General features: G+C 50.7%; 4 protein-coding genes across 8 annotated transcripts in view; 3 read left to right on the forward strand and 1 right to left on the reverse strand.

Moving 5' to 3' along the window:
• Positions 1–2,525, forward strand: part of GLYR1 (glyoxylate reductase 1 homolog) — a 32,519-nt gene extending 29,994 nt beyond the window's left edge. For all 3 annotated transcript variants that reach the window (XM_006913851.3, XM_015591075.2, XM_025048243.1), the window contains exon 16: positions 356–2,525. In XM_006913851.3, coding sequence (XP_006913913.2) covers positions 356–430 — 75 coding nt within the window. In that variant the 3' untranslated portion in view covers positions 431–2,525. The remainder of the gene's footprint in view (positions 1–355) is intronic.
• A 143-nt stretch (positions 2,526–2,668) lies between these two features.
• ROGDI (rogdi homolog) lies at positions 2,669–9,318 on the forward strand. 3 transcript variants are annotated; one of them, XM_006913852.3, is made up of 11 exons: positions 2,669–3,171; positions 3,249–3,320; positions 4,120–4,202; positions 4,447–4,501; positions 5,211–5,291; positions 6,155–6,250; positions 7,515–7,613; positions 7,948–8,061; positions 8,163–8,212; positions 8,316–8,442; positions 8,753–9,318. In XM_006913852.3, exons 1-11 carry the CDS (start codon positions 3,127–3,129, stop codon positions 8,792–8,794), a joined length of 864 nt encoding a protein of 287 aa, XP_006913914.1. In that variant the 5' UTR covers positions 2,669–3,126; the 3' UTR covers positions 8,795–9,318. The 3 variants fall into 3 exon arrangements, with proteins under 3 accessions (XP_006913914.1, XP_006913915.1, XP_015446563.1); XM_006913853.3 differs by lacking the exon at positions 7,515–7,613; XM_015591077.2 differs by lacking the exons at positions 4,120–4,202; positions 4,447–4,501.
• Positions 9,319–9,753: 435 nt separating this feature from the next.
• SMIM22 (small integral membrane protein 22) lies at positions 9,754–10,216 on the reverse strand. Its single transcript, XM_006914176.1, has 3 exons — positions 10,096–10,216; positions 9,915–10,003; positions 9,754–9,795 (listed from the first exon to the last, which is right to left on the reverse strand). The coding sequence occupies exons 1-3, from the start codon at positions 10,214–10,216 to the stop codon at positions 9,754–9,756; spliced, it is 252 nt and encodes an 83-aa protein (XP_006914238.1).
• Positions 10,217–15,250: 5,034 nt separating this feature from the next.
• Positions 15,251–23,264, forward strand: SEPT12 (septin 12). The gene is made up of 9 exons (XM_006914177.2): positions 15,251–15,413; positions 17,198–17,323; positions 17,408–17,489; positions 19,057–19,194; positions 19,328–19,445; positions 19,541–19,636; positions 22,032–22,128; positions 22,932–22,983; positions 23,069–23,264. Exons 1-9 carry the CDS (start codon positions 15,251–15,253, stop codon positions 23,262–23,264), a joined length of 1,068 nt encoding a protein of 355 aa, XP_006914239.1.
• The last annotated feature ends 4,698 nt before the right edge of the window (positions 23,265–27,962 follow it).

Raw genomic sequence — 27,962 nt, forward strand, 5'->3', positions numbered from 1 at the left:
CAGAGAATAACACGGGAAGTCCTTAAAGGGTCTTCAGCAGAAAAGGGCGTGGTTATAATTGCTAACAATGCTGAGCCCTGCCCCTATGCTGGCCCTCTGAACACTTTACATCCCTTACTCCATTTAATCCTCACCATAACCCTGTCACCTTCCTCATAATATCAAGAAGCACTGGCTGAGGCCCTTTGTCCAAGGTTAGACAGGTCAGCGAAGGAGCCAGGAGTCACACCCAGACAGCCTGGACTCCAGAACCCACCTGCCTAACCACATCTAGAACTACCTCCAGGAAGCAGATCCATGTCTATAATAAGTCAGTTGTGTGGCCAGAGACTGAGCCCATCTCATTTTTTTCCAGGTGTACAAAAGAGCCAAGGCACTGGACCAGTCTGACAACGACATGTCTGCTGTGTACCGGGCCTACATACACTAAGCCCCTGCCCCCGTAATCTTCCCTGACCCCCCTCTTCCTCACACGGAGTTGGGGTCCTGGGACTTCACTCTGGACCAGTCCACCTGTCTCCATCTCCTTTTATACAGACTTTGAGACTTGGCATCAGCACAGCACACAGCATCACTCCTCCCCTCAAGGTTCTGGGAAGGGGAGGGGTATCAGCAAGATTGGCCTGTGGGCAAGCTCTTGAGCTGGCCAGTGGCCCTCGGACCAGGTGGCTGTGTGTTCACACACACACACACACACACACACACACACACACAAACACACACACACACACACACCACTGGCTCTTGCCCCAGGATAGAAGCTGCCCAGAAACTGTTGCCTGGCTTTTTTTTTTTCCTTTTTCCAAGCTTGTCTTATCTCAGATCCTACCAATCGAAGAACTAGAATCAGCAGTGAGAACTGGAAGCCTTTCTACTGCTTCCCTCAGAGCGAAGAGGCTGTGGTCTTTTCCATGTCCCCCACTGGTTCCGCCGTAGAGAGAGGCTCTGGGCCAAGATGAACCAACACAGACTAAATGGAGGGTCCTGTGGGCCCTCCAACCTCAGGTGACCAGCTGATGAGGATTGTCATGTTTAAGCTACCAGTGTGCAACCAACTCTCCAGAAATGCCTTTGTGAACTAAAAAGAGATTAGCAAAGTCAAGTGAAGACAGGGCTCTGGCTTTCACAGGAAAGCAGCAAATAGCCAGCTTGTAGGTGAGCCTCACAGAAGCCTGCTTTCCTTGCTGCTCTTCAGCATCCATCCCAGAAGTCACCATCACCATGGAGCCCTGGGCTGGGATCAGACTTCCTTACTTTGGTGTAGGAGGAGCTCACTCCTCACCAGGCTGTTTTAGTATTTAGATTTGCATTCCAGCCCTTGGGAAGGGGGTTCTTAGGACCATCAGTGAGGAGCGAAGAGGAAGGGTGATGGGCTCCTTCTGGTTTCCGTTATGCCACATACTCTTCACCTGGTTCTGAAGAGCCACCCTGACCCAGGTCTCCTCACAGCGGTCCCTCCTTGTCCAGCCTGCCCTGCACGTCTTCCGCATGTTCACCTCTCTGTTCCCCTCCCTTTTCCATTTTCCTCCATGGAGACAGTATTTCTTGTCTGTCTATCCCTTTGGCCCAGACCCAGCCTGACCAACGATGACCATTTCTTAGGCTCAGCTCTTGAAACAGGAATGAGTGTCTTCACTTCAGACAGCAGCATGGTCTTCGGTGCTTCCAGGGCCCCGGGGTCTGTCGGGAGGGAAGAGGAGAACTGGGCCTGACTGAACCTGAACTGGCCCTCAGAGGTGGATCCAAGACATCCTCCAGGCCCTAGCATTTCTCCTTGGATAGGGGACCAGAGGAGATTGGAATATGGCATAAGAACAAGGAGAAGTCACCTAAAGGATGTCAATATTGTCTCCCTCTGCAAGGGTTGGATTTTCCAGTCACACCTTGCAGAAGGTCAGCATTTGTAGTGACTAATTACATATATATAATGAGGTGGCCACACTGGTGTAGGTCCCTCCCCCTCACAGCCTTGGCCCTTTTCCACTGATCAGAACCCAGGGTTCTTAGGGGGATCTCAGAAGACATGGGGGGAGGGCAGGGAAGATGCCTGTGGGGTTTCGGCACAGTTGATTTCACTGAGATTTTGAATTCTTTTCTGTCTGAACACAAAGCCTGTTATAGTCCTAGCTGGACACTGGGGGGGTGGGAGTGGGGGAAGATGCTGTAATGAAACTGGTTAGTCAATGTTGTCTTAATATTGTTGACAGTTCTGTAAAGTTCCTTTTTATGAATATTTCTGTTTAAGCTATTTCACCTTTGTTTTGAAATCCTTCCCTTTTAAGGAGAAAATGTGACACTTGTGAAAAAGCTTGTAAGAAAGCCCCTCTGCCACCCCTTTTTTTCCTTTAAATGACAAATCTAGGTAATTAAGGTTGTGAATTTTTATTTTTGCTTTGTTTTTAATGAACATTTGTCTTTCAGAATAGGATCGTGTGATAATGTTTAAATGGCAAAAACAAAACATGATTTTGTGCAATTAACAAAAAGCTACTGCAAGCAAAATAAAACGTTTCTTGGTAACACAACTGTGACCGATTACATTGGCAGTGACCTGCGCCTGGACACCGACCGCCGAGTGGTGGAGGGAGGAGGAGGAGGGTGGAAGATAAGTCGGCGGGGCGGCGGCCTCATCGAGTCCGCCCGGGGCTTCCTCCTGGACCAACGGAACCAGCGAGCCAATAGCGAAGCCGAGCGAGAGCAGGCTGCCCGTCGGCCAATCGCCGGTCGCGACGAGAGCAAGCCATCCCACAGACCAATCTATGAATGCAAGTGGGGCAGGGCGCCCTATCAGAGCCTCCGAGGGGCGGGACGAGGGTCGCATCTCTCCAAATGGCGCACACCCTTGGACGCGGCGCCGGAGGCTGGTGCCGGCGGGGTGCCGGCGGGGTCCCGGGAGAGAGCGCGGAGGGTTTGCCCACCCGCCAGCTTAGTTCTGTTTCGCTGCGTTTTGAGCCAGGGGCGGGGCGAGCACCGCTCAGCCAATCGGAGGCAGGGGTGGTGGTTTCAGGGGCGGGGTTGGCTTGCTCTCAGCCAATCGGAGGCGGAGGTGGCCCCGAGCGTCGCGGATCGACCGAGCGGCGGACGGACGGCTAGCGGGAGACGGTCGCTGGGCGGTGAGAGGCGGCTATGGCGACTGCGATGGCAGCGACAGCGGTGGAGCGGGCAGTGCTGGTGAGGCGCGCGGGCGGGCGGCCGGAGCGTGGAGGGGGCGGCGGGTCTGGGTGGCTGACAGCGGCCTGTCCCCGCAGGAGGAGGAATTCCGCTGGCTGTTGCACGACGAGGTGCACGCCGTGCTGAGGCAGCTGCAGGACATCCTCAAGGTAACGCCTCGCAGGGTGGCCGTGTGCCTTTTCGCGCGCCCACCTTCCCCAGCCTCTCCTGCCACGGCTCCTTATCCCCGGCCGGCTGCGCTTGCCTCCCAAGCGCCTGCTGTGTACGCAATGCGCGGTGTTCAGACGGGGCCCTGCCCTCAGTGGACTTGGAGTCTAGTTGGAGGCGCCAGCAGACAATTACCCGATTCCAGAAACATCTGTGTGAGCGCCATGGGTCTGGGTTGAGACCCCGTATCGGGCGGGATAGGCTTCCTTTGAATCAGGGATATTTAACCTGAGATCTGAAGGACCCCAGTACTGAGACATTAGCCAAGTACTCAGTATCTCTGACCCTTCCTTTAAAAATTTGCAAAAAGGAGATAATAGTACCGGCCTCAGAGGGCTGTCGTGATGATAAGCCTGTCAACTCACAAATGTCCAGGGATAGCCTGGTATGGCCAGAATTGCGGGTTGCCATGACTATTGGGGTTCCCTGATTCTGCTCCCCACACCTGAGCACCTTAGCCAAGCCAGGAGGGTATCTCTGTCCTTTATTCCCATATTGGGCACAGTTGGCTAGGCGCCCAGGGAATGTGGAAAAAAGCAGGTATAGGCTCAGGTAGGACCTGAAACTCAGGCTGTGGGGGAGGGGCCAGAGCAGCGGGAAGGTGCCCTGGAGGCTTGGGTAGGGTGTTTCAGTGAGGCCAGCCCACCTTGTTCCTCTGCTAGCGGACCTGGGAGTGGTGCTTCCAGAAGGAGCCCTGGGCTGGATTAGGTAAACTTTACCCCACTCCCTTCTGCACCCTAGGAGGCGTCCCTCCGTTTCACTCTGCCAGGCTCAGGCACTGAGGGGCTGGCCAAGCAGGAGAACTTCATCCTGGGCAGCTGTAGGTGAGCCGGAGCTCTGCGGAAACCAGAGGGATGGGCTCCTTAGGAGAGGGGATGCCTGGGATACCCACTAGAAGAGGTGGCATGACCAAGGCCCTACCCTGAAAACTGATTTCAGCTCCAGTGTCAGAGGGTGTGCGATGGGACAGGTTGAACCATCCTGTGACAGCCAGGGGCAGCCCACTGGGAGGGCTGGGTGGTAGGAGGGGGCAGCTACAGACACTGCTCTGACCCCCACGTGTTGTAGCACAGACCAGGTGAAGGGCGTGCTGACTCTGCAAGGGGACGCGCTGAGCCAGGCGGTGAGTCCCTGGCCCCTCTCCCCTTCCCATGTTGCTTGAGAAGCCAGCGGGGAAGAGTGTAGGGCCCTCCTGCTTACCTCAGTTCTGCTACCGGCTGGTTGTGTGACTCTGGGAAGGATCCTTGACCTCTCTGGGCCTTAGTTTCCTCATTTGTAAAATGACAACAACCCCCAACCTTCTCATGGGATTAATGTGTGCCTTCAGTGAGAGGTGCAGGAAGGGGATACTTTGCACACAGCCCAGCCCAGAGTCTGGACCCAGTGAAGCATGGGCCTTGGCAGGATTAGGCTGGCCCCAGATCAAAGTGGAATCAGCCAACATTTGAGCTCCATCTGCACCCGACCCTGTGCCAGGCGCCAAGGCGTGGGGGAAGGTCCCTCTCCTTCACTGGTGGGTGTTTAGTCTGTTGCCTTGTGCAAATGTTCCCTGTCTGCCCACACCTTCTCCCAGCTGAGGCCACCTTCCCCTTTCTTGGCCTCTTTTCCCTTTCATTTCTTTGTGGTTCCTCTTAGACCTGAGTTCCTGTTTCTTGACCCTCCCTGGTCACCCTCCAAATAGCAAAGGTTTTGGGAATTCCCCTCTCCTCCAGGAGTGGCTAGGGTCTGAGCCACCACAATCACCCTGTTTCAGCCCCTGGCTTAAGGACTCAGAAGTGGTCAGAAGCAGGAGAGTGTCCCTCTGCCTAGCTTATTCTACTCTTGCCCATCAGGACGTGAACCTGAAGATGCCCCGGAACAACCAGCTGCTGCACTTTGCCTTCCGGGAGGACAAGCAGTGGAAGCTGCAGCAGGTAAACCAGGCCCTTCCCTGGCCAGAGCTCAGGCCACAAGGGCAGGCAGGGACAGGCAGGGACAGGCCTGCACGGTGCTAAGGCCTCTAGGGGCTGGCCGATGTGGGGATTTGTTGCGACCACAGCAAGACTGAGGTGTTTCCTTGTTTCCTAGCAGCGAAGCTGGGGTAGGCGGGGCCTGGGGCTCCAGGGCCTAGCCTCTTGAGAGATGGAGAACCTGTCTGTAGGTCCCCAGGCCCCAGCGGGAGCCACAGGGATACTCTTGAACAAGTCACTCCGTGTCCAGAGTCTTCAAGGGCTTCCTATATCTCTTAGGAACCAAGTCCATGCTCCCTACCAACTCCTATGTGACTGGGCCCCAGCCTCTAACCCCCTTTCTGAACTGGCCACCAGCAGTCTCTACCTCCAGGCCTTTGCCCATGCTTGTCCCTCTGCCTGGAGTCCTCTCCCCCAGCTTTTCTCATCACATGGGTGTCAGCTCAGGAGCCACCTCTGACTTCCCAATCAGAAGAGGCTTCCTTACCCCACTCCGCCGCCCTGCTTATTTTTTTTGTATAAGTCACACAGTCTGTTATCTTATGCTTTTACTCTGTTACCATCTGTTCTCCTTTAGAAGATGAGCTACATGAGGCCAGGGTCTGAGCCTGCCTCAGTCTGTGCCATGTGCCTGGCACCCAACCAGGGCACAAAGCCAACAGCTTGAGGGAGGGGTCAGACAAGCAGCACCCACCCGCCCCTCTAAGGATGACAACCCCTCAGAGTCAGGTCCCATGAGCTGATGCCTGGAGACTGGCTGCTCAGAAGCTGGTACCTCTCCCTGCTGGGGCCCAGCCCACTGACCACTGAGTGGACCCTGTTTTCAGATCCAGGATGCCAGAAACCACGTGAGCCAAGCCATTTACCTCCTCAACAACCGGGACGAGAGCTACCAGTTCAGGACAGGAGCAGAGGTCCTTAAGGTGAGCTGCCTGCAGGGACAGGGGAGCCAGTTTCACCACCCCCAGTCCTGACCAGGCCTCTGGAGAGCTCTGCCCCCACATCCTCCAGTGTAGCTAACGGTTGACCCTTAACCTCCTAGTGTGCACATGTCCATCAGCCACAGTCAAATGGCTCACAGCCCAAGCTCCAGAATCAGACCTGGATTCTGACCCTAGGGCCTCTACTACAAGCTCTACAACCTCAAGTCACTTACTTAGGCACTCTGTGCCTCAACATCCTCCCCTGTAAAAGGGAGATAAGAGGTAATGACTACCAACTGTGATAATGTAGGTAAAGCGGCCCTGAGTAAGTCTCTGTAAGTAGTAGCTGCTAGTAGTAGTACTAGCAATAGAAAAACCTTTGTAATTAACAGTCAATTCACAAGGCATGGAGGGAAGAGCTGAGCCTGGATGCCCTGGACTCATGCTTTAGCTCTGCCTCTGACTTGCTGTATGTTCTCAGGTGGCTTACCTACCCCCTCGACCTCTGGTTCCTCATATGAAATTTGGAACTAGATGGACTAAGGTCCCTTTCAGAACTGCGGCTGCCCTGGGGATTATAAGGTGCAGCCCCCATGCCCCTGCCCAACAATTTCGCCTTTCCTGGGAGCCAGGTCACCTTGGCACCCACAGCAACAGGCGGAAGCTATGGAAGCTGGGACTCTGAGACGTCCAAGCCAGGGCTTTGCTCCATGGCAGAGGGAAGGGATGAGTTCAGATGGTTCCACTGTGACCTTACCCCTTCAGAGCCTCAGTTTCCTCACCTGTGAAAACAGGGCTGGTACCTGACTTAAGGCCTCAACTCAGCTGTCCTGTTGCCTCCTCCAGGAAGCCTTCCCTTTTCCTTTGCACCCTAGTTGGATTAGGGCTCCTTCTAAACTCATCCATTGCCTGTACTCCATTCGCCAAGCCCTTGTGCCCCTGGGACTAACTCCTAAGATCTTCTATTCTCCAATGGACCAACACCCAGGATCCCATGCGATAGAACCTCCTGGACCGATGGTCCACAGTATAGTCCTCCTACCCTGCTACACCAGCTGGAGCTCAATTACCAATTACGAAGGGCATCTTTCACAAGCCCCCAGCTTTGGGGGTTCAGGCCTTGAGAACAGGACCACCCGGGCAGGGGCTGGGAAGCCATCATAACTTTGTCGCTGTGTGATGATGGGGTTGGGGGAGGGGGGAAAGATCAGGAACTGGCCCCGCTGCCCTCGCAGCAGCTATGACCAGCCCTCACCCCCCCCAGCTAATGGACGCCGTGATGCTGCAGCTGACCAGAGCTCGCAACCGGCTCACCACCCCAGCCACCCTCACTCTGCCTGAGATCGCCGCCAGTGGCCTCACGGTCAGTGCCTCAGGCCGAGAAGGGGTCCCCTGGGAAGGACACAGGGGTACCAAGGGGTCCTGGAAGCCCCAAATTGTCATCAGTCTGAGTTCTACGTCTATGTCTATGCACAGTTTTCTGGGATAGAGTCCTTGGCTTCCATTCTGTGTCCCCCAGATACATCACCCCTGGTCTGAGTCAGTGGTTCCCAAGCCCAGTGGAGCAGGAAGTTACCTGGGGCACCTGGGGAGTCTGGAAGCCCCAGTCCATAGAATAGGGGCTGGGATCCCCCGAGGTGGTTCTTGGGGGCCTGTGTCTGCCCAGCCCTCATCCTGCCTGCCTGCCTGCCCCACAGCGGATGTTTGCCCCTGCCCTGCCCTCTGACCTGCTGGTCAATGTGTATATCAACCTCAACAAGCTCTGCCTCACCGTGTACCAGCTGCACGCCCTGCAGCCCAATTCCACCAAGGTAAGCAGGACCCTCCCCACCTCTGTCCCCCATTCCCGTCCCCATGGGCCTATGCCCTGCAGCCCCGAGGGCCTGACTGGGTCTGGTACTCTTCTGCCTAGAACTTCCGCCCAGCTGGAGGCTCTGTGCTCCACAGCCCAGGGGCCATGTTGTAAGTATGCTTCTGGGAGGGCTGCCCTGGAGCACCCTCTGCACCCCAACGCTCTGCACCTCAGAAGCTGGGGGCGCTCAGGAACCCTCCCCTCTCCCCTCAGTGAGTGGGGTTCCCAGCGTCTGGAGGTGAGCCATGTGCACAAGGTGGAGTCTGTGATCCCGTGGCTCAACGATGCCCTCGTCTTCTTCACCGTCTCCCTGCAGCTCTGCCAGCAGCTCAAGGATAAGGTAGGGGCATGGGGGCGGGGCCGGGCCACATGCTCAGGCAGATCGGGCCAGCCAGGCAATAGGCTGCGAAGCCCCTTCGTTGTGGCGGGATTCCAATGGCTCTTATTACAACTCCGAAGCATCCCCAAATCTTAAGGTCTTTTGTACCCTCCGCACACACCAGGCAGATGGGCCATGATGGTCCTCAGCAACAGTGTCCTCTCCCTGACACATTGCCCTTGGATGACCTTGAAATCTTACCTGGGTCACAGGGTGCTACAGGGGCCAGGCACCACCATTCACCATGTCCCCCACCTTCCTCCCTCCCCAGATCTCTGTGTTCTCCAGCTATTGGAGCTACAGGCCTTTCTGAACAGAGCACCCAAGAACCTGTCCCCTGAGAAGTGGCGCCTGCCCAGAGGCTCCCTGTCCCCTTGAAGTGTGGGCCAGCGCCAAAGCCGCCACTACAGGCAATTCATTTCCCTCTCTGCCTCATCCTGCCCATCTCATTTGCACAGATGGGATTGAACACTGGAACTTCTGGGAGGAAGGGACGCTGCTGGTTTTTTGTTTTGAATGGGGGTGGGTCGGGAAGGTGGAGCTGACAGTTGGCCACATTCCAAGCCCTGACCTTTGGACTCAAGACGGGCCGGGCCCAGAGCTCTTCTTCCTCCCTGCTTCACTACCTGCCTGAGCTGACACCAGGATGGCAGCTGCCCCCAGGATGGTGAGGGGGAGTGAAGCTGCCCACTGGAAGCGACTCTAAGCTATGAATTGAGAGAAAAGGAGGAAACGGGCAGTCTGAAGCCACCCACCATGAGCTGGAGTGCCCTTGATTGTTTGCTCGCAACCCTGCCAGGGCCTCCCAAGAAATAAAGATCATCGACTTGCCTGGAACCCCTCTGTGTTTCTGTCTGTCTGTCTGAATGGGGACCAGGCTGAGGGCCCTGCTAGTCAGGAGCTGGGTGGAGTATCCAGCAACAGAGCCCCTGGCCTCCTCACTCCACCTTGGGAGGGTCCTCCCAGCTGCCAAGGGGCTGAGTGGGATGGTGACAAAGGCTCTGCCTGGGTGTTTGGGCCCGGAATTTGAGCCCAGCTCCCCTCCTGCGGGTAGTTGCCGGGTGACCTCCAGCAAGTTATTTAAGGTCTCCTGGTGACAGTCATGCCACTGAAGGCTTTGAGGGACCAGGTGGGCATCTGGATGGGGCACCCACACTGCCCACCCCTTGACGGGAGGTTGGAACACACTTCAGACTCGGGTGTTGGGCAAACAGACCTTGTTACTGTTGCCCGGCAAGACACACAGGCAGAGGTGCTTGGGGTCTCGCCGCATTAAGGTTCCAGGGCCAAGTTCTCCACTCCCATGGATCTTTCCTGCAAGAGAAGCACAGGGGCCTGGTGGGCTTCACTCCTCCATTCCTTGCCAACCTCCCTCCAGAAGAGGTCCAGCACCCAGTGTGGTTCTTGGCCTGTCAGAAGATAGTGGGACTCACCTGCTTGACATTCACTTGGGATCTGGAGGAGCGATGACGGCAGCAGCAACAGTGGATACAGACAAACAGCATCAGGAGCAACACAGTGCCTGGGGACAGGACAGGTGTCCAGACATGGCCCTCCCTCCGCCTGGGACCTGGCGTGGGAGGCTGACAGGCCAGAGGCAGAGACCACACTCACCCACGAAGGCGAGGAAGATGACGAAGGCAGCGGTGTCCCACTTGGACTGGAACGGCTGTCTGCTCTTCAGTTTCCCCAGCACTTCCTCAGCTACAGGCTCCAGCTCCTCCAGGTTGTCCATCTCAGCTGGAGGGTCCCAGGTGCCACCTGCCTCAGCACACCAGAGGGAGCCCCTAAGAACCCTGGGCTCTGGGGCCAGGCTACGTACAGGCTTCCCACAGTCCAGCCCCTGCCTCTTTCACACCACCACTCCTGGGCCCCTCCCCCAGCCTCTCATCCACTCCTCTCCGTGCTCAGCCCTCTGGTCCTGGTCCTGATACTGGCCTAGGCAGCCCCCTCCCACCTCCCCCAACAGCCACACCCCCAGACCCTGACCTGCCTCAGAGCTCCCTCAGCCAGGCAGGTCCTAACTTCTGGAGCACAAACTACTTCCTGCTTCCGGATCCATTCTACCTGAGGCCTTGGCAACCAGCCCCACCCTCTCCAGGGGCTGCCGTAGCTCAAGGAAGGGCAGGACCTGTCCCTTGACTCCCAACAGCAGGTGCTGCAGGACCCAGGAGGCACAGGCCAGTGGGCCTCCTCATTCCAGGGCATTTTCACTTTTTCTCAATAGACTATATAAGCAGCTTGGAACACAGTGAACACTCGACTGCTGTGGACTTCATGAATGAAGGAAAGACAGAAAGAGGGAAAAGAGAGGGAGGGAGGAAAGTAAAAAGGAGGGGAAAGGAAGCAGCGGGGAGTCAGTTCCACCACCCTTCCTTGGGTGGCTGGGGTGCCCCTGGCACCATACCAGGAGTCTTATTTTCTCTGTTCTATTCGGATCCTTATTTTCTCTGTTCTGTTTCTCACAATAACCCTCTGGTTATCCTCTCGCAAATGCGCTCTTTCCCCAGAACTTGGGTCTGGGGCCCCTAACCCTGCCATTCTTGACCCTATCCAGCAAGGCAGCTCTCACTCCTGCTTCCATGCAAAGCACAGACATGTGTCCAGGCACACCAATCAGGGGCCGGAGACTGCTCAGCGCTTGAGGTTGGCCGTAAACCAGGTGGATACGATTTCTTGTCCTTGTAATACTTACGGTCTAGCAGGAAAAAAATGTCAGCTAATGTTAGGCTATATGTACATTACCTAATTGATTCCTCATGGCAATCCTGAAGAAGGTATTATTGCTATTCCCATTTTACAGATGTGAAAAACAGGCCTTGAGAAGCTCAGCGACCATCTCAGTCACATTTGTAAAGGATTCATTTCCTGTTGTTGCTGTAACATACTACCACAAACTTAGTGGCTGGAAACAATACAAATGTATTACCTCATAGCTCTGGAAGTCGGAGTCTAAATGGGTTGGTGGGGCTGTGTTCCTTCCGGAAGCTCTAGGGAGAATCCATTCCTTGCCTTTTTCAGCTTCTAGGGGCCACATTCCTTGGTTTGTGCCCCAGCCCCATCACTGTAGTTTCTGCTCCCATCCTCACATCTCTGACTCTACCCTCCTGCCTCCCTCTTATAAGGAATTCTGGGATTACAATGGCCCCCAGGATAATCTCCCCATCGAAATCCTTAATCACTTCTGCAAAGTCCCTTTGCTATGTAAGGTAACACATTCACAGGTTCCAGGGATTGGGATGGAGATGTCTTTAAGGGCCGTGATTCTGCCAAGCACACCCAGTGAGCAGAGAAGCCAGAATTGTGACTCAGGCATTCGGCTAGATCTCAGAGGCCCTGACCATCATGCTATGGGATCTTCTGTACTGGGTTCTTCATTTCGCACCCTGCCTACATCCTCTCCATAGTTTTGAAATGACTGTAATGTTCTATTGCAAAAAGGAGGAGAGGGGGTTACAACCATTGTGGAAAACAGTCTGACAGTTCCTCCAAAATTTATATATAGTGTTATCATATGATCTAGCAATTTCACTCCAAGTATAGACCCAAAAGAATTGAAAGCAAGTACTCAGACTTGTACATAACTATTCACAGCAACACTAACCACAACAGCCAAAAGGTGGAAACAACCCAAGTGTCTATCAGCTGATGAATGGATAAAATGTGGTCTATCCATGTGATGGAATATTCAGCCATAAAAAGGAATGAAGTACTGGAAACTAATTTAAATAAATAATTTTTTTAAAAAAAAGGAACGAAGCACTGACACAGGCTACAACGTGGATGAACCTCAAAAATGTGACGCTAAGTGAAAGAAGCCAGTCATAAAAGGCCACATATTATATGATTATATTTACATGCAATGTCCAGAACAAGCAAATCCATGGAAACAGAAGGTAGATTAGTGGTTGCCAGGGGATTAGGGAGGGGGCATGGGGAGTGAGTGTTTAGTGCTTATATAGTTTCCTTTTGGGGTGATGAATATGTCTTGGAACTAGATAGAGGTCATTCTGCAACATTGTGAATGTACTAAATGCCACTGATCTGTTCACTTTTAATATGGCTAATGGTTAATTTTATGTTGTGAATTTTATCTCAATTGAAAAACAAAGCAGGGAGGGAGGCCGACAACTGGGGCCCCTGCACCCACCACTTGGCCTGGCTGGGTGGGCAGAAGGCCCGTGGTCCCCTCCTTTCTGTACTGACCCTCAGTCTTCCTGTCCAGACTCCTGGGTGCTTTGTTTCTTGTCATTCCCACTATGAAAATAAGACCTGATTAAATAAAATCTGGGAATCTTTGAGGTGTTCAAAGAAAATAGCTACCCACAGAGCCCCCAGACCCAAACAGAGCAACAATGAGGGGCTTTGGGAGGGTCAGACCCTCAGACTTGGATCTTGGTCCCAGTCCTTAACACCCACAAGCTTGTGACCTGAGTCACAGTCCCTGACTTCTCTCTGCCTCAGATTACTCATCTGTAAAATGGATGTGTGAATACTATCCCCCTTCTTGGGTTGTTGTGGGAATTGACTAGAATAATCAACGCAGAAGCTTTCTTAGCACAGTGACATACACTATGAAAATAGGCAGTAAGTGGCCCTGCGTTACTCTCCAGCTTGTGGCCATGATCCCATCCCATCCTTTGTCCTTAGCACACATTTGGGCTCACCCACCACTCTCATGCTACTCAGACCGCTTTACCCTCGACTTCTCCCAATCAGCATAGCCAAGTGTCTTGCAAATCCGGCTTTCTGCAAATCTGATCCTCAAGTTTGCAGTCCCTGTGGGTACCCATTGAGGCTTTCTTCCCCCCAGTTTTTCAGGATTCTAAATCACTCACATGTGATGGTTTTCTTAAAGAAAGTTCTTTCTCTTCAGAGAGGCTTATATCCTTAGGGGACATTCCCGGAGGCAGAATCTGCTCCCTTTCAAGGTCAGTCACAACGCATTCTTTGGTCATCCCCACATAAAGTTTTCATTTGCTTTGATGAAGAGGCCAGCCTCACCGAATCCCTCAAGAGCTGTGGAGCTTGAGAGGTTTTTCTGCTGGGAATGGAACCATGTATAAGTCAAACTCTGCCTCAGTCCTCCCCAGGGCCCTGCCCAGCCCACTCCCAGCCTCCAAGCCTTGAGAGTGAAAGGTTAAGTCTCTGCTGTCGGATATGTAGAAGGTAGGGGAGTAGAAGAGCATGGGCAAAGAGGGAGAGAAGGCTAGTTGGAGCAGAGTACAGTTGAGGTGAGTGGATTGGGGCAGAGTTGGTGAGATCCGGTGAATGCAGTGGGGTCAGTAAATAGTTTTACTGGCATGCAGCCATGCCCATCCCTTTACTTGTCTTCTTTCACATTACGACAGCAAAGCTGAAGAGTAATTGCAACAGAGATCATATGATCGGCAAAGCCTAAAATCTATATGATCTGAGAACTATTTGCAAACATCTGAGACAGGGGATTGCTTAGAGCTTGCAAACTCAGGTGCCAGGAAACTCAGGTGAGAAAGAGCTGAGTGAGATGGACTTGGTTTAAAAAACATCAGGGAGACATTACGGAGGGGTGAGGACTATGGCAAACTGGAGAGCACGTGGCACAGCTAAAGAGGGCAACTCGAAACAGTTGTGGGCTGGGCCAGAGTTCACAGAGTTTACAATCTCTAAGATACACTGGGAATCTAGATGTTCATATAAACAAGAAAAGAGGCTGGAGAGGGTGAGCACATGGCCTCAGATCCCACCTCTGCCACTTCCTCACTGTGTGACCTTGAACGACTCCCTTGACCTTCTTATCTGTAGACTAGGGATGGTAACAGCACTTATTTCTTAGGGCTGTGATGATCATTAAACAAGTTCCTATCGTAGGGCCCCTAGAACAATGCCATGCTCAGATTAAGTACAAGGTAAATATTTGCTAAATTAATGCCTTGATTTTTCAATGCTGGCAATTTAAAACACTATGGCACCAGCAATGGATAGACCAAAAGAAAAACACATGGACGTTGTGATTTCTGGCTGTGGGTCACAGTTTGCTCCCCCTGGCAGAGTGATCTTGGAATTCAGAGTGACTAGCTGAATGAAGCCCAGCCCTGCCATTCATACCAGCTAGGTGACCTAGGGCAAGGGAGCTGCCCTAGGCCCCTGGGCTTCCTGTCTGTAGTACTAAGCTAGGGTCTTTGTGAAGATTACATGGTAGTGTCGGTAAGGGCCTGGAGGAGCAGCTTACCTGTCCCTGCCCTGGGCTCCTTGATGCTGAGGAGCCCCCAGGTGAGGTCATGGGGAGGGGGCGGGGCTAAGATTCTTCAGTTAACTGTCACCTCCCCTCCCCTTCACCACACACACCAGGGTCTGCCAGGACAGGGCAGCCTCAAAAGCCCCCACAGGAACCCAGGGCTACTAGGTGCCACGGGAGGCTGCTTCTCTCTCTGTCCCCCACGGGTCTGACCCCTGGGCTTTGCTGGGGGAGTGTCTGAGCAGAGAGCCTGCCTGGGCAATTGGGTGGGGTGAGAGTGGAAGCTGGGGTGGGGAAGGAACAGATTCCCTGGGGCTGGACATCTCAGGGTGGGGATTCAGTCTCCCCCAAGAGGCAGCTCCCCCAGGCGCCTCTCACCAAAACCCTTGGGTCATGGGGACTTGGAGACATAACGCGTGGGAGTGTCTGGAAGCAGAACTCAGGAGTCAGGGTTCAGAAATGAGATAACATAAGTGGTCCCATTCTGGAGCCCCAGTGACCCCCTTCTTCCCACTCCACCCGGATGACAGGTATTGTTGTGCCCTTGGTCCCATGGACCCCCTGAGGTGGTCCTCCTCCCCCAGCTCATCTGGGACCTCCAGCCCCAGGACCCCGCCCTGCGAGATGCTTGGTTACGTGGGCATCGAGGCCGTGCTTGACCAACTGAAGATCAAGGCCATGAAGATGGGGTTTGAGTTCAACATCATGGTGGTGGGTGAGTGAGGGGCGGAGGCTCACAAGGGGACAGAACAATTGATGCGACCCCAGGGGCCAAGGCATGGTTACCTCACCTCTTGGGGTCTCAGTCTTCTCATCTGTTAAGTGGGCCTAAGAAGTACCTCGCAGGGGTATAATTGAAAATCTGGGAAATGCTGAGTCATTAAAGGACAAAAATCACACATGAAGCCCCAACCTAACCCAAACAGAGCAATAAAATGGGGAGCTGAGGCAGCAAGTGGTGAACACCCACACTCAGATCCTGGTGCCAGCCATAAACCCACCAATCCACCACTATACAATCTTGGGCATGGTCCCTAACCCCTCTCTGCCTCAATTTCCTCATCTGGCTTAGCACAGTGCCTAGCATTTAGCAGATTCTCCATGGGTCAGTTTATCTGGAATTGCATTTTTGTATATGCACAATTAATTTTATAGGTCAGAACATTGCTTTTAACCAAACAAACTAGATACAACAAGACACAAAATTTCAGAGTGTGTAGCTCCAATTAAGGGTATTATTCGAAGGCAGCACTGTCCAATAGAAATATAATATGAGCCACATATGCAATTTTTAAATTTCCAAGTAGCCATCTTTTAAAAAGTGAAACGGGTGAAATTAAGTTTAATCATCTATTCAACCCAATATATTCTAAAATGCTATCATCTCAACATATAATAATTTATATACAATTTATCCGTGAGACCTTTTAGAATTTTGTCATACCAAGTCGGCAAAACCTCATTTGTATTTTCCATTAAGGGCATATCTCAATTCAGACCTGCCATATTGCCAGTGGCAATAGCCAGGCGTGGCTCCCATATTGGATAGCAGAACCCTAAGGACAATTTCAGTTATATACACAAAGGGGTGTCCTGCATTGTGACACAGCATATTTCATATTGAAGAACATGGCCCACGGAGCTGGAGAAGCACCTCACAACCACAAACGGGATAGGTATATCTCACCAAGTATCAAAAGAAGCCAGACACGAAAGAGCACATGCTGGGTGGTTCCCTAAGTCAAGGGCAGGTAGAACTGCTCCTAAGTCAGGAGAGTGGCAGTCCCTGGAGGACTGGGCTCATAGTCACTGAGATGGGGCATGTGTGGCCTTAGGAGAAGCTGTGTGTTCTGTCTCTTGATCTGGTGCTGCTACATAGGTTGTTTGGTTTGCAAAAACATATTAACTCCCTATCGATAGATGAATGGATAAACACAGTGTGGTCTAACTCTCCAATGGAATAGTATTCAGCCCTGAAAAAGAATGAAGTGGTGATACATACTACAACATGGATGAACCTTGAAGACATTAAGCTGAGTGAAAGAAACCAGACACAAAAGGACAAATTTTTCATGATTCCATTTATATGAAATGTTCAGAATAGGTATCCCTAGAGACAGAAAGTAGATTGGAGGTTGTTAGGGGCTGGGGGAGGGAGAAGTAGGAGAGACTGCTTCATGGGCACAGGCTTATCTTTTGTGGGTGATGAAAATGTTTTGGAGCTAGATAGAGGTGGTGGTTGCACAAACACTATTATTGTACTAAATGTCACTGAATTGTTCACTTTACATGGTTACTGGTTAATCTTTTATTAGATGAATTTTGCCTCAATAAGAAAGGGGTGGGTAAGCATCAAGGTAGACACTTATGATAGTATACACTTTTCTATATTTATGTGGTACTTAGAAAACAGTTTACTTGTTTAAAATATTTATTTAAGAGTTTGAGAAATGCTACCTAAAATGCTCACCAATATTTCTGTCATCTGGTTACTCCCAGGGCAGAGTGGGCTGGGCAAGTCCACAATGGTGAACACACTGTTCAAGTCCAAGGTATGGAAATCCACCCCACCGGGTCTGGTGGGGACCACAGCCCAGACGCTGCAGCTGCACTCAGTGACCCACGGTGAGCGAGTCCCCGCCCTCACCATCACCGCCATCCTGGCCCGCCTGGGTCCAATCTCTCCCCTCCTTTGCTCTCTCTTCACAGTCATTGAGGAGAAGGGTGTGAAGCTCAAGCTGACTGTGACTGACACACCCGGCTTTGGGGACCAGATCAACAATGACAAGTGGTGGGTCTTCTGAAGTGGAGCCAAGCCCCGGTTGCCCGTGCCCCTGCCCCTCTAGCCTCTGGGAAACGTCCCAGCCCTGGAACAACCTGGCTGTGGTATCTTTGGGCCTCAGTTTATTCATCTGTATAATGGCCGTACACAGCTCTCCCTCCGAGATTGAAGGGAGTCAAGTACGTAAAGGTCTTAGCGCGCTGCTTGGCACACAGTAAGCACTCAATAAAAGTTATGGTATAGACGAGGTTAGAAGCCCGCGTGCCAGAGTCAGGATCCTGGGTTAGACCACTTTCTAGCTACATAACCTGGGACTGGTCACAGAAGCTCGATGTCCTTCTTTGTAACTTGGGGATGACAACACCCATCTTGCAGAGTTGTTCTAGGCTCTCAATGACCCACACACACACAACCCCCACAAAATCAGGAGTGGTTGCAAAATTTGTAGGACCCAGTGTGATGAAAATGTGGGCCCCTTGTTCAAAACCAAGAAAATGTAAGACCATGACTGCAGAACATTCAACAAAGCATGGGCCCCTCTAAGCGCAGAGCTCTGTGGGCTGCTCCTTTTACAGTCTTTCAAAGCCGGCCCTGCACATGATGCGCACTTGAGCACTATCTGCAAGCTCCGTTCTAGATCTGGGGATGCTGCAAGGAACAACAAAAATGAACTTCCTCGCCTACATGGAATTTATGTTGTCACAGGGGTAACAGACAGCCAATGCACAAAATAATCAGCTATACACAGAGGGCGAGCCTAAACTCTACCATCCAAACAGGACATTTCTGAGAGTTAAAGGGGTACAGAGCCATAGGGGGTTGCAATCTTAAGCAGAACAGTCAAGAAAGACTTCCTGAAAAAAAGTGAGATTCGGACACAGACTTCCAGGAGATGAGAGAATGAACCATGTGGACATGTGGAGAAGAGTGTGCAAGGCTGAGGGTCGCATGTGCAAAGGCCCTGAGGCGGATGGGCTGGTGTGGCTGGCAAGCAGGAGCAACAGGGAGAGGAAGAGGAGCGAGCAGGCAGGAAGCAGCGGTTGGGTGGTGTAGGGCCTTGGAGGGAAATGAAAGGACTTTGGCTTTTCCTCAGCCCCCGGAAGCTGAGCAGGAAAGTGATGCAATCTGACTCCTGCTTTTAGAAGAATCTTCTGTGCTGCTGTTGGCAATAGCCCGCAGAGGGAAGGGGCCCAGGGAGAGGAGTCAGGAGATCTTTGCCACTATCAGGCAGGAGTCCATGGTGGTTTGAATCAGGCCAGCAGCAATTTCTCTCATTCAATACTCACTCCCCACTACCACCACCAGAGTATGTTCTTATAGTCCCTACTTTACACACAAGGGAAGGTGAGGCCTCAGCTTGAGAATGCCAGGCGTCCCTCTCTGGTGGTGCAGGGGAGTGGGGGGGAGGGGAGCATACTCAGGTGCCCAAGCACCTTGGGCTGTGCAAGGCTGAAGGTCTTGCATCCCGGGAGAACCAGGGCGATTGGTCACACTCAGGGGAGACCAGCCAGAGGCCCCAGGGAGGCAGGTGGGGCTCCTGGGCACGATCCTGAGTTGGGTCCATCTCCCACTCCAGCTGGGACCCCATCTTGAGCTACATCAATGAACAGTACGAGCGGTACCTGCAGGAGGAGATCCTTATCACCCGCCAACGTCACATCCCTGACACCCGGGTGCACTGCTGTGTGTACTTCGTGCCGCCCACTGGGCACTGGTGAGGTGGCTGGACCATTTGGGCAGAGAGGAGGAGGAGGAGGAAGGGGCCCCAGCATGGGCTATGGGCTGGCACCCCCCTCACTCATACACTTGCTGCTGCTGCCACCACCATCACTGCCCCGTCTGAGCAGCCTGCGGCCCCTGGACATTGAGTTCCTGCAGCGGCTGTGCCAGACTGTGAATGTGGTGCCCGTGATCGCACGGGCTGACAGCCTGACCATTGAAGAGCGAGAGACCTTCAGGCGCCAGGTGAACTAAGTGCCTGGGCCAAGGCTGTGGTCAGCGGAGGTGGGAAGGAGCAGAGTGCACAAGGTGAGCTGAGGTTACCTGCATGTGGTCCCCAGATCCAGCACGACCTCAGGACTCACTACATCGATGTGTACCCGCAGAAGTGCTTCGATGAGGACATCAATGACAGGATCCTCAATAGCAAGATCAGGGTAGGAGGCCATGGTGGGGCAGGAGGCTGGTGGGACCAAGGCCACCTGATTTTCTTTTCATTCATCCTTTCCATCTGAAGATTACAGCTAGGAAAAAGTTCACATATTTCTAGCAGGTACGAATCTCTATCCATCCAGAAACTTAAGGTGAGCAAAAAATAAGTCATATGAACAACCCACAGAATGGGAGAAAATATTTGCTAATGATATATCTGATAAGGGACTTGTATCCTGATTATATAAAGAACTCTTACAAATCAATAATAAAAGACAATTCAATTTAAAAATGGGCAAAGGATCTCAAATAGACATTTACCCAAAGAATTTATATAAATGGCCAATAGCATATGAAAAGATGTTCAACGTCATTAGTCATAAGGGAAATGCAAATCAAAACCACAAGATACTTCACATCCACTAGGATGGCTATTATCAAAATGACTGACAATAACAAGTTAGTGGAGAAATTGAGACTCACACATTACTGGTGGGAATGTCAAATGGTACAGTCGCTTTGGACAACAGTGTGACAGTTCTTCGGAAGGTTAATCACTGAGTTACCATATGACCCAGTAATTCTACTCCCAAAAGAAATGAAAACCTATGTCCACATAAAAACTTGTACACAAATGTTTATAGCAGTGTTTCATAATAGCCAAAAAGTGGAAATAATCCAAATGTCCATTACTTTATGAATGGATAAACAAAGGTGGTCTAGCCACATGATGGAACATTGTGGCCATAGAAAAGAATGAGGTTCTGAAAGATGCTACAACATGGATAAACCTTGAAAATATGAAGCTCAGTGAAAGAAGCCAGACATAAAAAGCCATGTGTTGAATGATTCCATTATTCGAAATGTCCATAACAGGCAACTCTATAGAGATAGAAAGTAGATCAGTGGTTGCCAGGAGCTGGGGGTCAGAGTGAATGGGAAGTGACTGCTAGCGGGTCCAGGGTTTCTTTTTGGGGTGATGGAAATGCTGTAGAATTAGATTGTGGTGATGGTTGCACAATTTTGTGGATATACTAAAAGCCATTGAACTGTACCTCTCAGAGTGAATTTTACAATATGTGATTTGTTTCTCAATAAAGCCGTTACAAAAAGGGAAGAGGGAAATAGCTCACATCTTCATTTTCTCTGAATTAACTGAATTCTAACTCCAAGCCCCCATCTTCCTGACCTTGTGGTGCATCCAATGTCGGTCCATCTGGACCCTGCAAACCACCAGGATGAGGCCTGGGGTTCATCATCCATAGACATCAGGCTTCAACTCCCTCCCCGCAGGGCCCCTGCTAGCCTACACAGTGATCTAGTTTGGATTAGAAAAATGCAGCAGCTTCCTCTACAGTCGGGGGCCTACACTGCCTCATGACCAGTTGCCTCTGTGCAGTGCACAGACCGCACATCTGTACATGGAGGCTCTGTTTCCCGTCTGGCATCCAATTTCTCTACACATTCCCTCTTCCCCCTCCCCTCTGGAGCAATCAACGGGATTTCCTGTGGAAGATTCAAAGAGCTCTGACCTTAACCAACTTCCTGCTTTCTGTCCTGAGGAGGGCAAAGACAGCTGGAACAGAGCTAGGAGAAATACGAGGAGCATATTCTTAAATCTCAATAAGTCATCCAGACACATAACATTATCGAAGGTTTACTACAGGCTGGCACATAATAAATGTGCAACAGATAGTTATTATTATTGGCATCGATATTATTCCCTGTCACTAATTAACTGTGAATTAAAAACAAACTCACTTAGGAGTTTTTGAGTTTGCATCTTCACTTCTGGAACATGTAAACAACTAGAATTTACAACAGGGTTTGGCGAACTTTTTTGTGACATGCCAGATGATGGTAAATATTTTAGACTTTGTGGGCCAAGCGGTCTCTGTCGCAATTATTCAACTCTACTGTGGTAGTCTGAAAGCCATAAAGACAAGAGTCACTGAATGGGCAGGGCCGTGTACCAATGAACTTTACAGAGAAAAACTGAAGGTGGGCCCTGGTTGGCCTGTGAGCCACAGGTGGCCAAACCCTGGTTCATAACATCATGATAATTGTTGAAGGTGATTACTGTTCTTGCTTCACAGGTGAGAGATTTGATGTTAGCAAGATTACGTTAGTAAGGTGGCTATTAGTAATGACACAGCTTCCAAGAGTTGTTCTGCTAACCTTTAATTATGCTAAGCACTTCTCAAACATCCTATGTCAGTACTGTGATGACTCTCACTTTCCAAATAAGGAAACTGATTGGATTTCTATCTTCTGACTTGTTAGATATCATGTACGCCTTCTACTACTTTCTCCTTTCTCTCCCCACAAAGGACAGCAACCCCCTGCCCCGCCTCTACCGGGGGTAGGAGACCAACCCTCCCATCTTGGCCCCTCCCTCAGGAACGGATCCCCTTTGCTGTGGTTGGGGCTGACCGAGAGCACCTAGTGAACGGGAGGTGTGTGCTGGGCCGGAAGACGAAGTGGGGCATCATTGAAGGTCAGTGAAGGCATTTGGGGAGCGTGAGTGGGGCACCAGGACACGCCCTATATTGCCTTTGGGATCCTTAGCACCTATCATAGGGCCCCGTGGTTAACAGACAGACCTTGGATGAGTCCCTCTTTACAGCTGGGAGGCCTCAGGCAAGTTACTGACTCTCTGGACCTCAGTTTCCTCACAGTAAAATGGGCATCATGGTAACATCAACCTCATAGAGTGGTTGGAGGGGGCAGAGCCACAGCTCTGCATAATGCCAGGCACCCACAAGGTGCCCTATTCGTGTGCCAGAATTTATTGTGGGCCTACTATGTGCCCCGTGTACTATGTGCAGTTCCTCATGGTAGACAGTGAAAGCAGGACCAACAGGGTCCCTATTCCCATAGAGTTAACAAGATGATAACGGATGAGTGAAGCACTATGAAGGAAATATGCAGGGTGGGAGGTGGGGCTGCCTGAGGGAGCAGAGGAGGGCCTCCCTGAGGGTGAGACTGGAAGGTAAAGGAACAGCAGCCAGGACCTGAGCCCCCAGTTTATCAACATAATTATTAAAAGTAGAATATAATATACATTATACATGGTATAATAAGTGTAATATAATATAGTTATGATTAAGTATATAATAAATAAATAATCAGTGAATTCATTGATTCAACAACTATTTGTAGGAACCACCTGTACCAGGTGCTGGGGACGCAGCAATGAATAAATGAAGACGGGGAGGTGGGATAAGGGGAGGGCAAGGGCGGTGGTGGGTATTAGGTGTCGTGCAGCACACAGTGGGCATTCGGTGTCCTGTCTTGCAGTGGAGAACATGGCGCACTGTGAATTTCCCCTCCTGAGAGACCTGCTCATCCGGTGAGGGTGTAGGGAGCCCAGGGGGCTGCAGGGGGCCTGGGGTTTGCCATGGCTGGCCTGGGCTGACCTCCTGCCCATCTCCCAGCTCCCACCTCCAAGATCTGAAGGACATCACCCACAACGTCCACTACGAGAACTACCGAGTCTGCAGACTCAACGAGAGCGACGTGCTGCCCCGCGGGCCTGGCTGGGTGAACCTGGCCCCAGCCCCCACCAGCCCTCCCGCCACCCCTGGGCCCTCAAAGGTCCGCCGGCGGACCCAAGACAATTCCACAGAGTAGTACTGAGCATGGGCACACCCCAAAACACACCTGTGTACTAGAGCATGTATTAAAGGTGGACATTGCTTTTTAGAAAAAGCTGTACTTTGAAAACACAAAGCGTTTTGTAAATAACTTCTTTGAGCTAACCTCAATAAAAGTATGGTTCTTTTTTAAGTGATAGCCTGAGACCCCAGGCCCTAGGGAGTCATGAAGGCCTGGGAGGGTGGGCCTTGATGACCAGCTCCTTCTGCCTCCAAATCAGAGTCAAGTTCCAAAGCCGGCTCTGACCTTCCCCCAAGGGAAGGTCAACCCTCCCTTCAGGCCCAGGGCCAGGCCCACAGCTCAGAAACACTCCTGTCATTGCCTGCCTTCTCTCAATTCTGCACCCCCCAACCCCCACTCCATGTGCCTGCCCAGGCCTTCCTCTTTGCCCTGCCCTGGCCAGTCTAAGCACAGTGAGAAATAGCTCCAACTTTGAAGTCTGGCAAAGCTGATGTGACATCCCTTCTCTGCCGTGTAACCTTGAGCAAATCATTTACTTTTCCTCGGCCTCAGTTTCCTCATCTATACAATGGGATAGCAGCATCACTTTCATAGTTCTGTTATGCAGATGATTCCTGGAATGTGCCTGCCACAGCTTGGAGAAATGGTTCTCAGGCTGGGGTGAGGGGAACAGGAGAGAGCTTGATTGGGACAGAGGCTGTGCTTGCAGAATGTGGGAGCACTTCCCAAAACTTTCCAAAACCCTCAAAAATAAAGGGACTTCATGGAAGCCCACATGGTGGGGACCTGAAGCTCAGTTTGGTAACAAAAGGACAGGCAACTTCTATCATCCAGAAGGGAACACCTAAGCTCCTGCAGGGAGAGAGTATGTGCTGAGCATTCAGTAAATGACAATGGATGTGCTAAGGGGTCTCCAGAGAAAGAGATCCAATAGGACACATGGAGACAGATATATTGCAGGAATTGACTCACACAGTGATGGAGGTGAGAAGTCCCATGTATGCTGTCTGCAAGCTGGAGACCCAGAAAAGCTGGTGGTATAATTCACTTCGAGTCCAAAAGTTTGACAACTGGGAGGCCAATGGTATAATCCAGCTGGAATGCAAGCACACAAGACCTAAGCTCCCTGATGTCCAAGGGCAGAAGATAGATGTCTCAGCGTAAGCAGAGAGGATTTTCCCTCTTCCTCCACCTTTTTGTTCTATTTGCACCCTCAAGGGTCTAGATGATGTCCACCCACAATCTTTACTCAGTCTACTGAATCCAATGCTAATCTCTTCCAGAGACACCCTCACAGACACACATAGAAATAATGTTTACCAGCCATATGGGCATCCCTTTGCCCAGTTGTTGAAACATAAAATTAATCATTACATCATCTACAAGTTACCTCTTCCATGAAGTCCTCCTTGACTTCCCAGGCCAATGTACTCACTGTACACTCGGTGTATATATCACATGGTTTGTTTTCTGGTCAATATCCCCCATTGGACTGAGAGCCCTATGAGGGAAGAGATATGTCAACTTCATCCTGCACATGACAGGTGCTCAGGACCTGGCTATTAAATGAATGAACCCAGCAACCTCTGCCCCATAGCTATTTTCCCATCAGATTCACAGAGCAGCTGACTCCAGGCTTGCGGGGACCCACACCACCCACGCCAGCATCTCAGAGTTGGTGTGTCACCTCACAGGAACTGAGCACATTCTCAAAGTTAATATTAGCCCTGGGCAATGAATGTTGCAAAGTCTATACCATTTCAAAAGGATACGCCCTTTGGCTCAGCAATTATATTTCTAGGAACTAATCTTACAGATAAACCAGTGTTTTTCAACCTCACTATTGATTTGGAGCTGATCCTTCTTTGCTGCAGGAGCTGTTCCGTGCATTGCCGTATATTTAGCAGCATCCCCAGGCCTCCACCCACTAGATGCCAGTAGCACTGACTGGACCCCACATACACACACACTGTGACAATCAAAAATGTCTGTAGACATTGTCCAATGTCTCCTTGGGGGCACAATCTCCCAGGTTGAGAACTGATAGTGGTACCCAGTGCAATATAGATGAGAAACAGCCTACCTGCCCACCAGGAGTGAACTGGAAAGTAAATCATGGGACATTCATACCATGTATATTAGTTTCCTATGGCTGGTGTAACAAATGGGCACAAACCTGGTGGCTTAAACGACACACATTCATGTTCTCACAGTTCTGGAGGTCAGAAGTCTGAGATTAGTATCACTGGGTCAAAATGAAGGTGTTAGCAGGGTTGAGCTGCCTCTGGAGGCTCTAGAGGAGAATTTGTTTCCTTGCCTTTACCAATTCTAGAGACTGCCAGCATTTCTGGGCTCATGGCCCCTTCCTCCATCTTGCTTCTGTTGTCACATTGTTTCCTGCAGTCAAATCTCCCTCTGCCTTCCTCTTATAAGGATGCTTGTGATTACATTGGACTCACTGGAATAATCCAGGATAATCTCATCTCGAAATCCTTAATCATATTTGCAAAGTATCTTTTGTCTTATAGAATAATATAGGTTCTGGAGCAGGAATTGGATATCTTTGTGGGGCCATTCTTCCGCCCACCAAACGACAGAATACAACATGGTGGTCCTTCAAAAGAATGAAGTAAGACAAACCCGGCATAATCTCCCTTATATGTGGGACCTAAATGAGTTGTAGTCAGAGAAACAGAGTAGAATGGTGGTTGCCAGGGGCTGGGGGTGCAGGAAATGGGAAGATATTGGTCAAAGGGTACAAACTTTCAGTTATAACATGAATTAATTCTGGAAATCTAATGTATAGCATAGTGATTATAGTTAACAATATATTATATCCTTGAAAGTTGCTAAGAGAGTAGATCTTAAATGTTCTCACCACACACACACAAAAATATAACTATGTGTTAACTAACTTTATTGCTGTAATCATTTTACAATATATTTGTATATCACCTTCAACTTATACAATGTTACCTGTCAATTATATTTTAATAAACCTAGAGGAGAAAAAAAATAGAGACAGCTCTACAATCATTCATGTGTTCTTTCTAGGAACAGATCTCCTGGGCCCACTGTGAGCTGCTACAGAGGCTGAGGCTCAGCAGGGACAAAATTAAGTCACTGCCCTCAGGAGCTTGTACCTGGGTCGGGCAAGATGACAATAAACCAAACGAGTAAAATTCTGAGCATGTTGCATTGAGATGGGTGCTCTGGCACCAAGTAAGGCACTTAGCAGTATAGGATTATCTAGGATTGAGGGAGTTTGGAATTATAAGGGGGTCAGGGAGGGCCAAGCTGAGAATTAGACTTTGAGTAAAAGTGTGATGGAGTAAAGGAATAAACCATGGAGATATGTGGGGGCAGAGCATTCTACACAGAAGGAAAAGAAGACTCTGCAAGTGCAAAGGCCCTGGGGCAGGAGTGTACTGGACATGTTCAGGCAAGAAGTCCTATGTGCCCAGAGCAGTATGAACCAGGGAAGAGAGGGGTAGGGTGGGTATGGAATGAAGACAGAGAGGTGGGAGAAGGGCAGGCCCACAGTCTGTCCAATCTGAGTTCCCTATCATGACTCTATTGGTACAGATATTGATGGACCACCTAAGGATACTGATGAGAACACAAGGAGCAATAGAGTGCACAGTGGATGGCAGCACACGGAGCATAAGTATCTCTGGACAGGTACTCAAGACACTGGGGCAAAAGGTTGCTTCTGGGGAGGGCAACTGGACTAGGGATCAAGAGTGGGAAGGAGATATAATTTTCACTCTATCTCCTTTTGTACTGAGTGAATGGCTTCTTAACCAGGCACGTGTATTACCTATTCAAATTACCTATTCAAAAAACATTAGTACATTTACAATATTAGCTCTTGGCCCTGACCAGGGTCACCAGGGGGAACTGATAGTCTAACTCCTCTATCCCCCTTCCTGGTCACTCTGCTGTGGCCCTGCCCGCAATTGGCATCTCCTCCAAGCTCCAATAACCTCCTCTCTTTGCATTCGCACCCTGCTGCCCACTTTTGTTCACTGGGGCAATCTTTTTTGTGGGGAGGGTGGGGTATTATGGAAAGTGTTGGTCCTGCTCTTTGCTGATGACTTTACCTCCAGTTCTGGAAGGTCTTGCCACATCCATGGCGACTGCAGCTCATGCGTGGCACAACTCGTTTGTGTACTGAATAAAGGTCAAGTACAGATTTCTTCTGCATTTCTCGCCTTACACAAGAACAAAGTCCTTATCTGACACATCTTGGGATTCCCCAAGCCCAGCAAGCGTGGGTTCCAACCTTTGCCCCTTTTTAACTGCATGACTTTAGACAAGTCACTCTACATCCCAGAATCCATTTCCCTCATGTGTGAAATGGGGATAGCAACACCAACCTCCTAAAAAGGTTGTGTGAGGACAAACCTGCTTAGAGATGCCAAGATCCCACAGGAAGCAGTTTTTCTGATGACTTGTTTTGTAGGTGGGGCGGGTTGAATTGTGCGGTACACTAAGCAGGTTCATGTCATCATGAAATAGTCATCATATTAAATAACAATAGGGAGCTTTTTTTTTTTAATGGAGAATCACAAAATGAATTCCCATGTACCTGGTACAATAAAACATCCGCCAGATTACATGGGCAAGGATGTTCATAGCAGCTTTATGCATAATAGGCCCAAACTGGAAAGGGCAAATGTCTAGTTACATGAGAGTGGATCAATTGTGCTA

The sequence above is a fragment of the Pteropus alecto genome, unplaced genomic scaffold (genome assembly GCF_000325575.1).
Source record: "Pteropus alecto unplaced genomic scaffold, ASM32557v1 scaffold44, whole genome shotgun sequence".
In the NCBI taxonomy this organism is placed as follows: domain Eukaryota; kingdom Metazoa; phylum Chordata; class Mammalia; order Chiroptera; family Pteropodidae; genus Pteropus; species Pteropus alecto.

Bases quoted from the DNA above. Each gene is read 5' to 3' on its own strand.
- ROGDI (XM_006913852.3), top strand. From the start codon at position 3,127: ATGGCGACTGCGATGGCAGCGACAGCGGTGGAGCGGGCAGTGCTG. The intron at 7,614-7,947 runs GTCAGTGCCTCA...CCTGCCCCACAG, and splicing joins TCGCCGCCAGTGGCCTCACG to CGGATGTTTGCCCCTGCCCT. The intron at 8,213-8,315 runs GTAAGTATGCTT...CTCTCCCCTCAG, and splicing joins CACAGCCCAGGGGCCATGTT to TGAGTGGGGTTCCCAGCGTC.
- SMIM22 (XM_006914176.1), bottom strand. From the start codon at position 10,216: ATGGACAACCTGGAGGAGCTGGAGCCTGTAGCTGAGGAAGTGCTGGGG. The intron at 10,004-10,095 runs GTGAGTGTGGTC...TCCTGTCCCCAG, and splicing joins CATCTTCCTCGCCTTCGTGG to GCACTGTGTTGCTCCTGATG. The intron at 9,796-9,914 runs GTGAGTCCCACT...CTTCTCTTGCAG, and splicing joins CCCAAGTGAATGTCAAGCAG to GAAAGATCCATGGGAGTGGA.
- SEPT12 (XM_006914177.2), top strand. From the start codon at position 15,251: ATGGACCCCCTGAGGTGGTCCTCCTCCCCCAGCTCATCTGGGACCTCC. The intron at 19,195-19,327 runs GTGAGGTGGCTG...CCGTCTGAGCAG, and splicing joins GTGCCGCCCACTGGGCACTG to CCTGCGGCCCCTGGACATTG. The intron at 22,984-23,068 runs GTGAGGGTGTAG...CCCATCTCCCAG, and splicing joins CTGAGAGACCTGCTCATCCG to CTCCCACCTCCAAGATCTGA.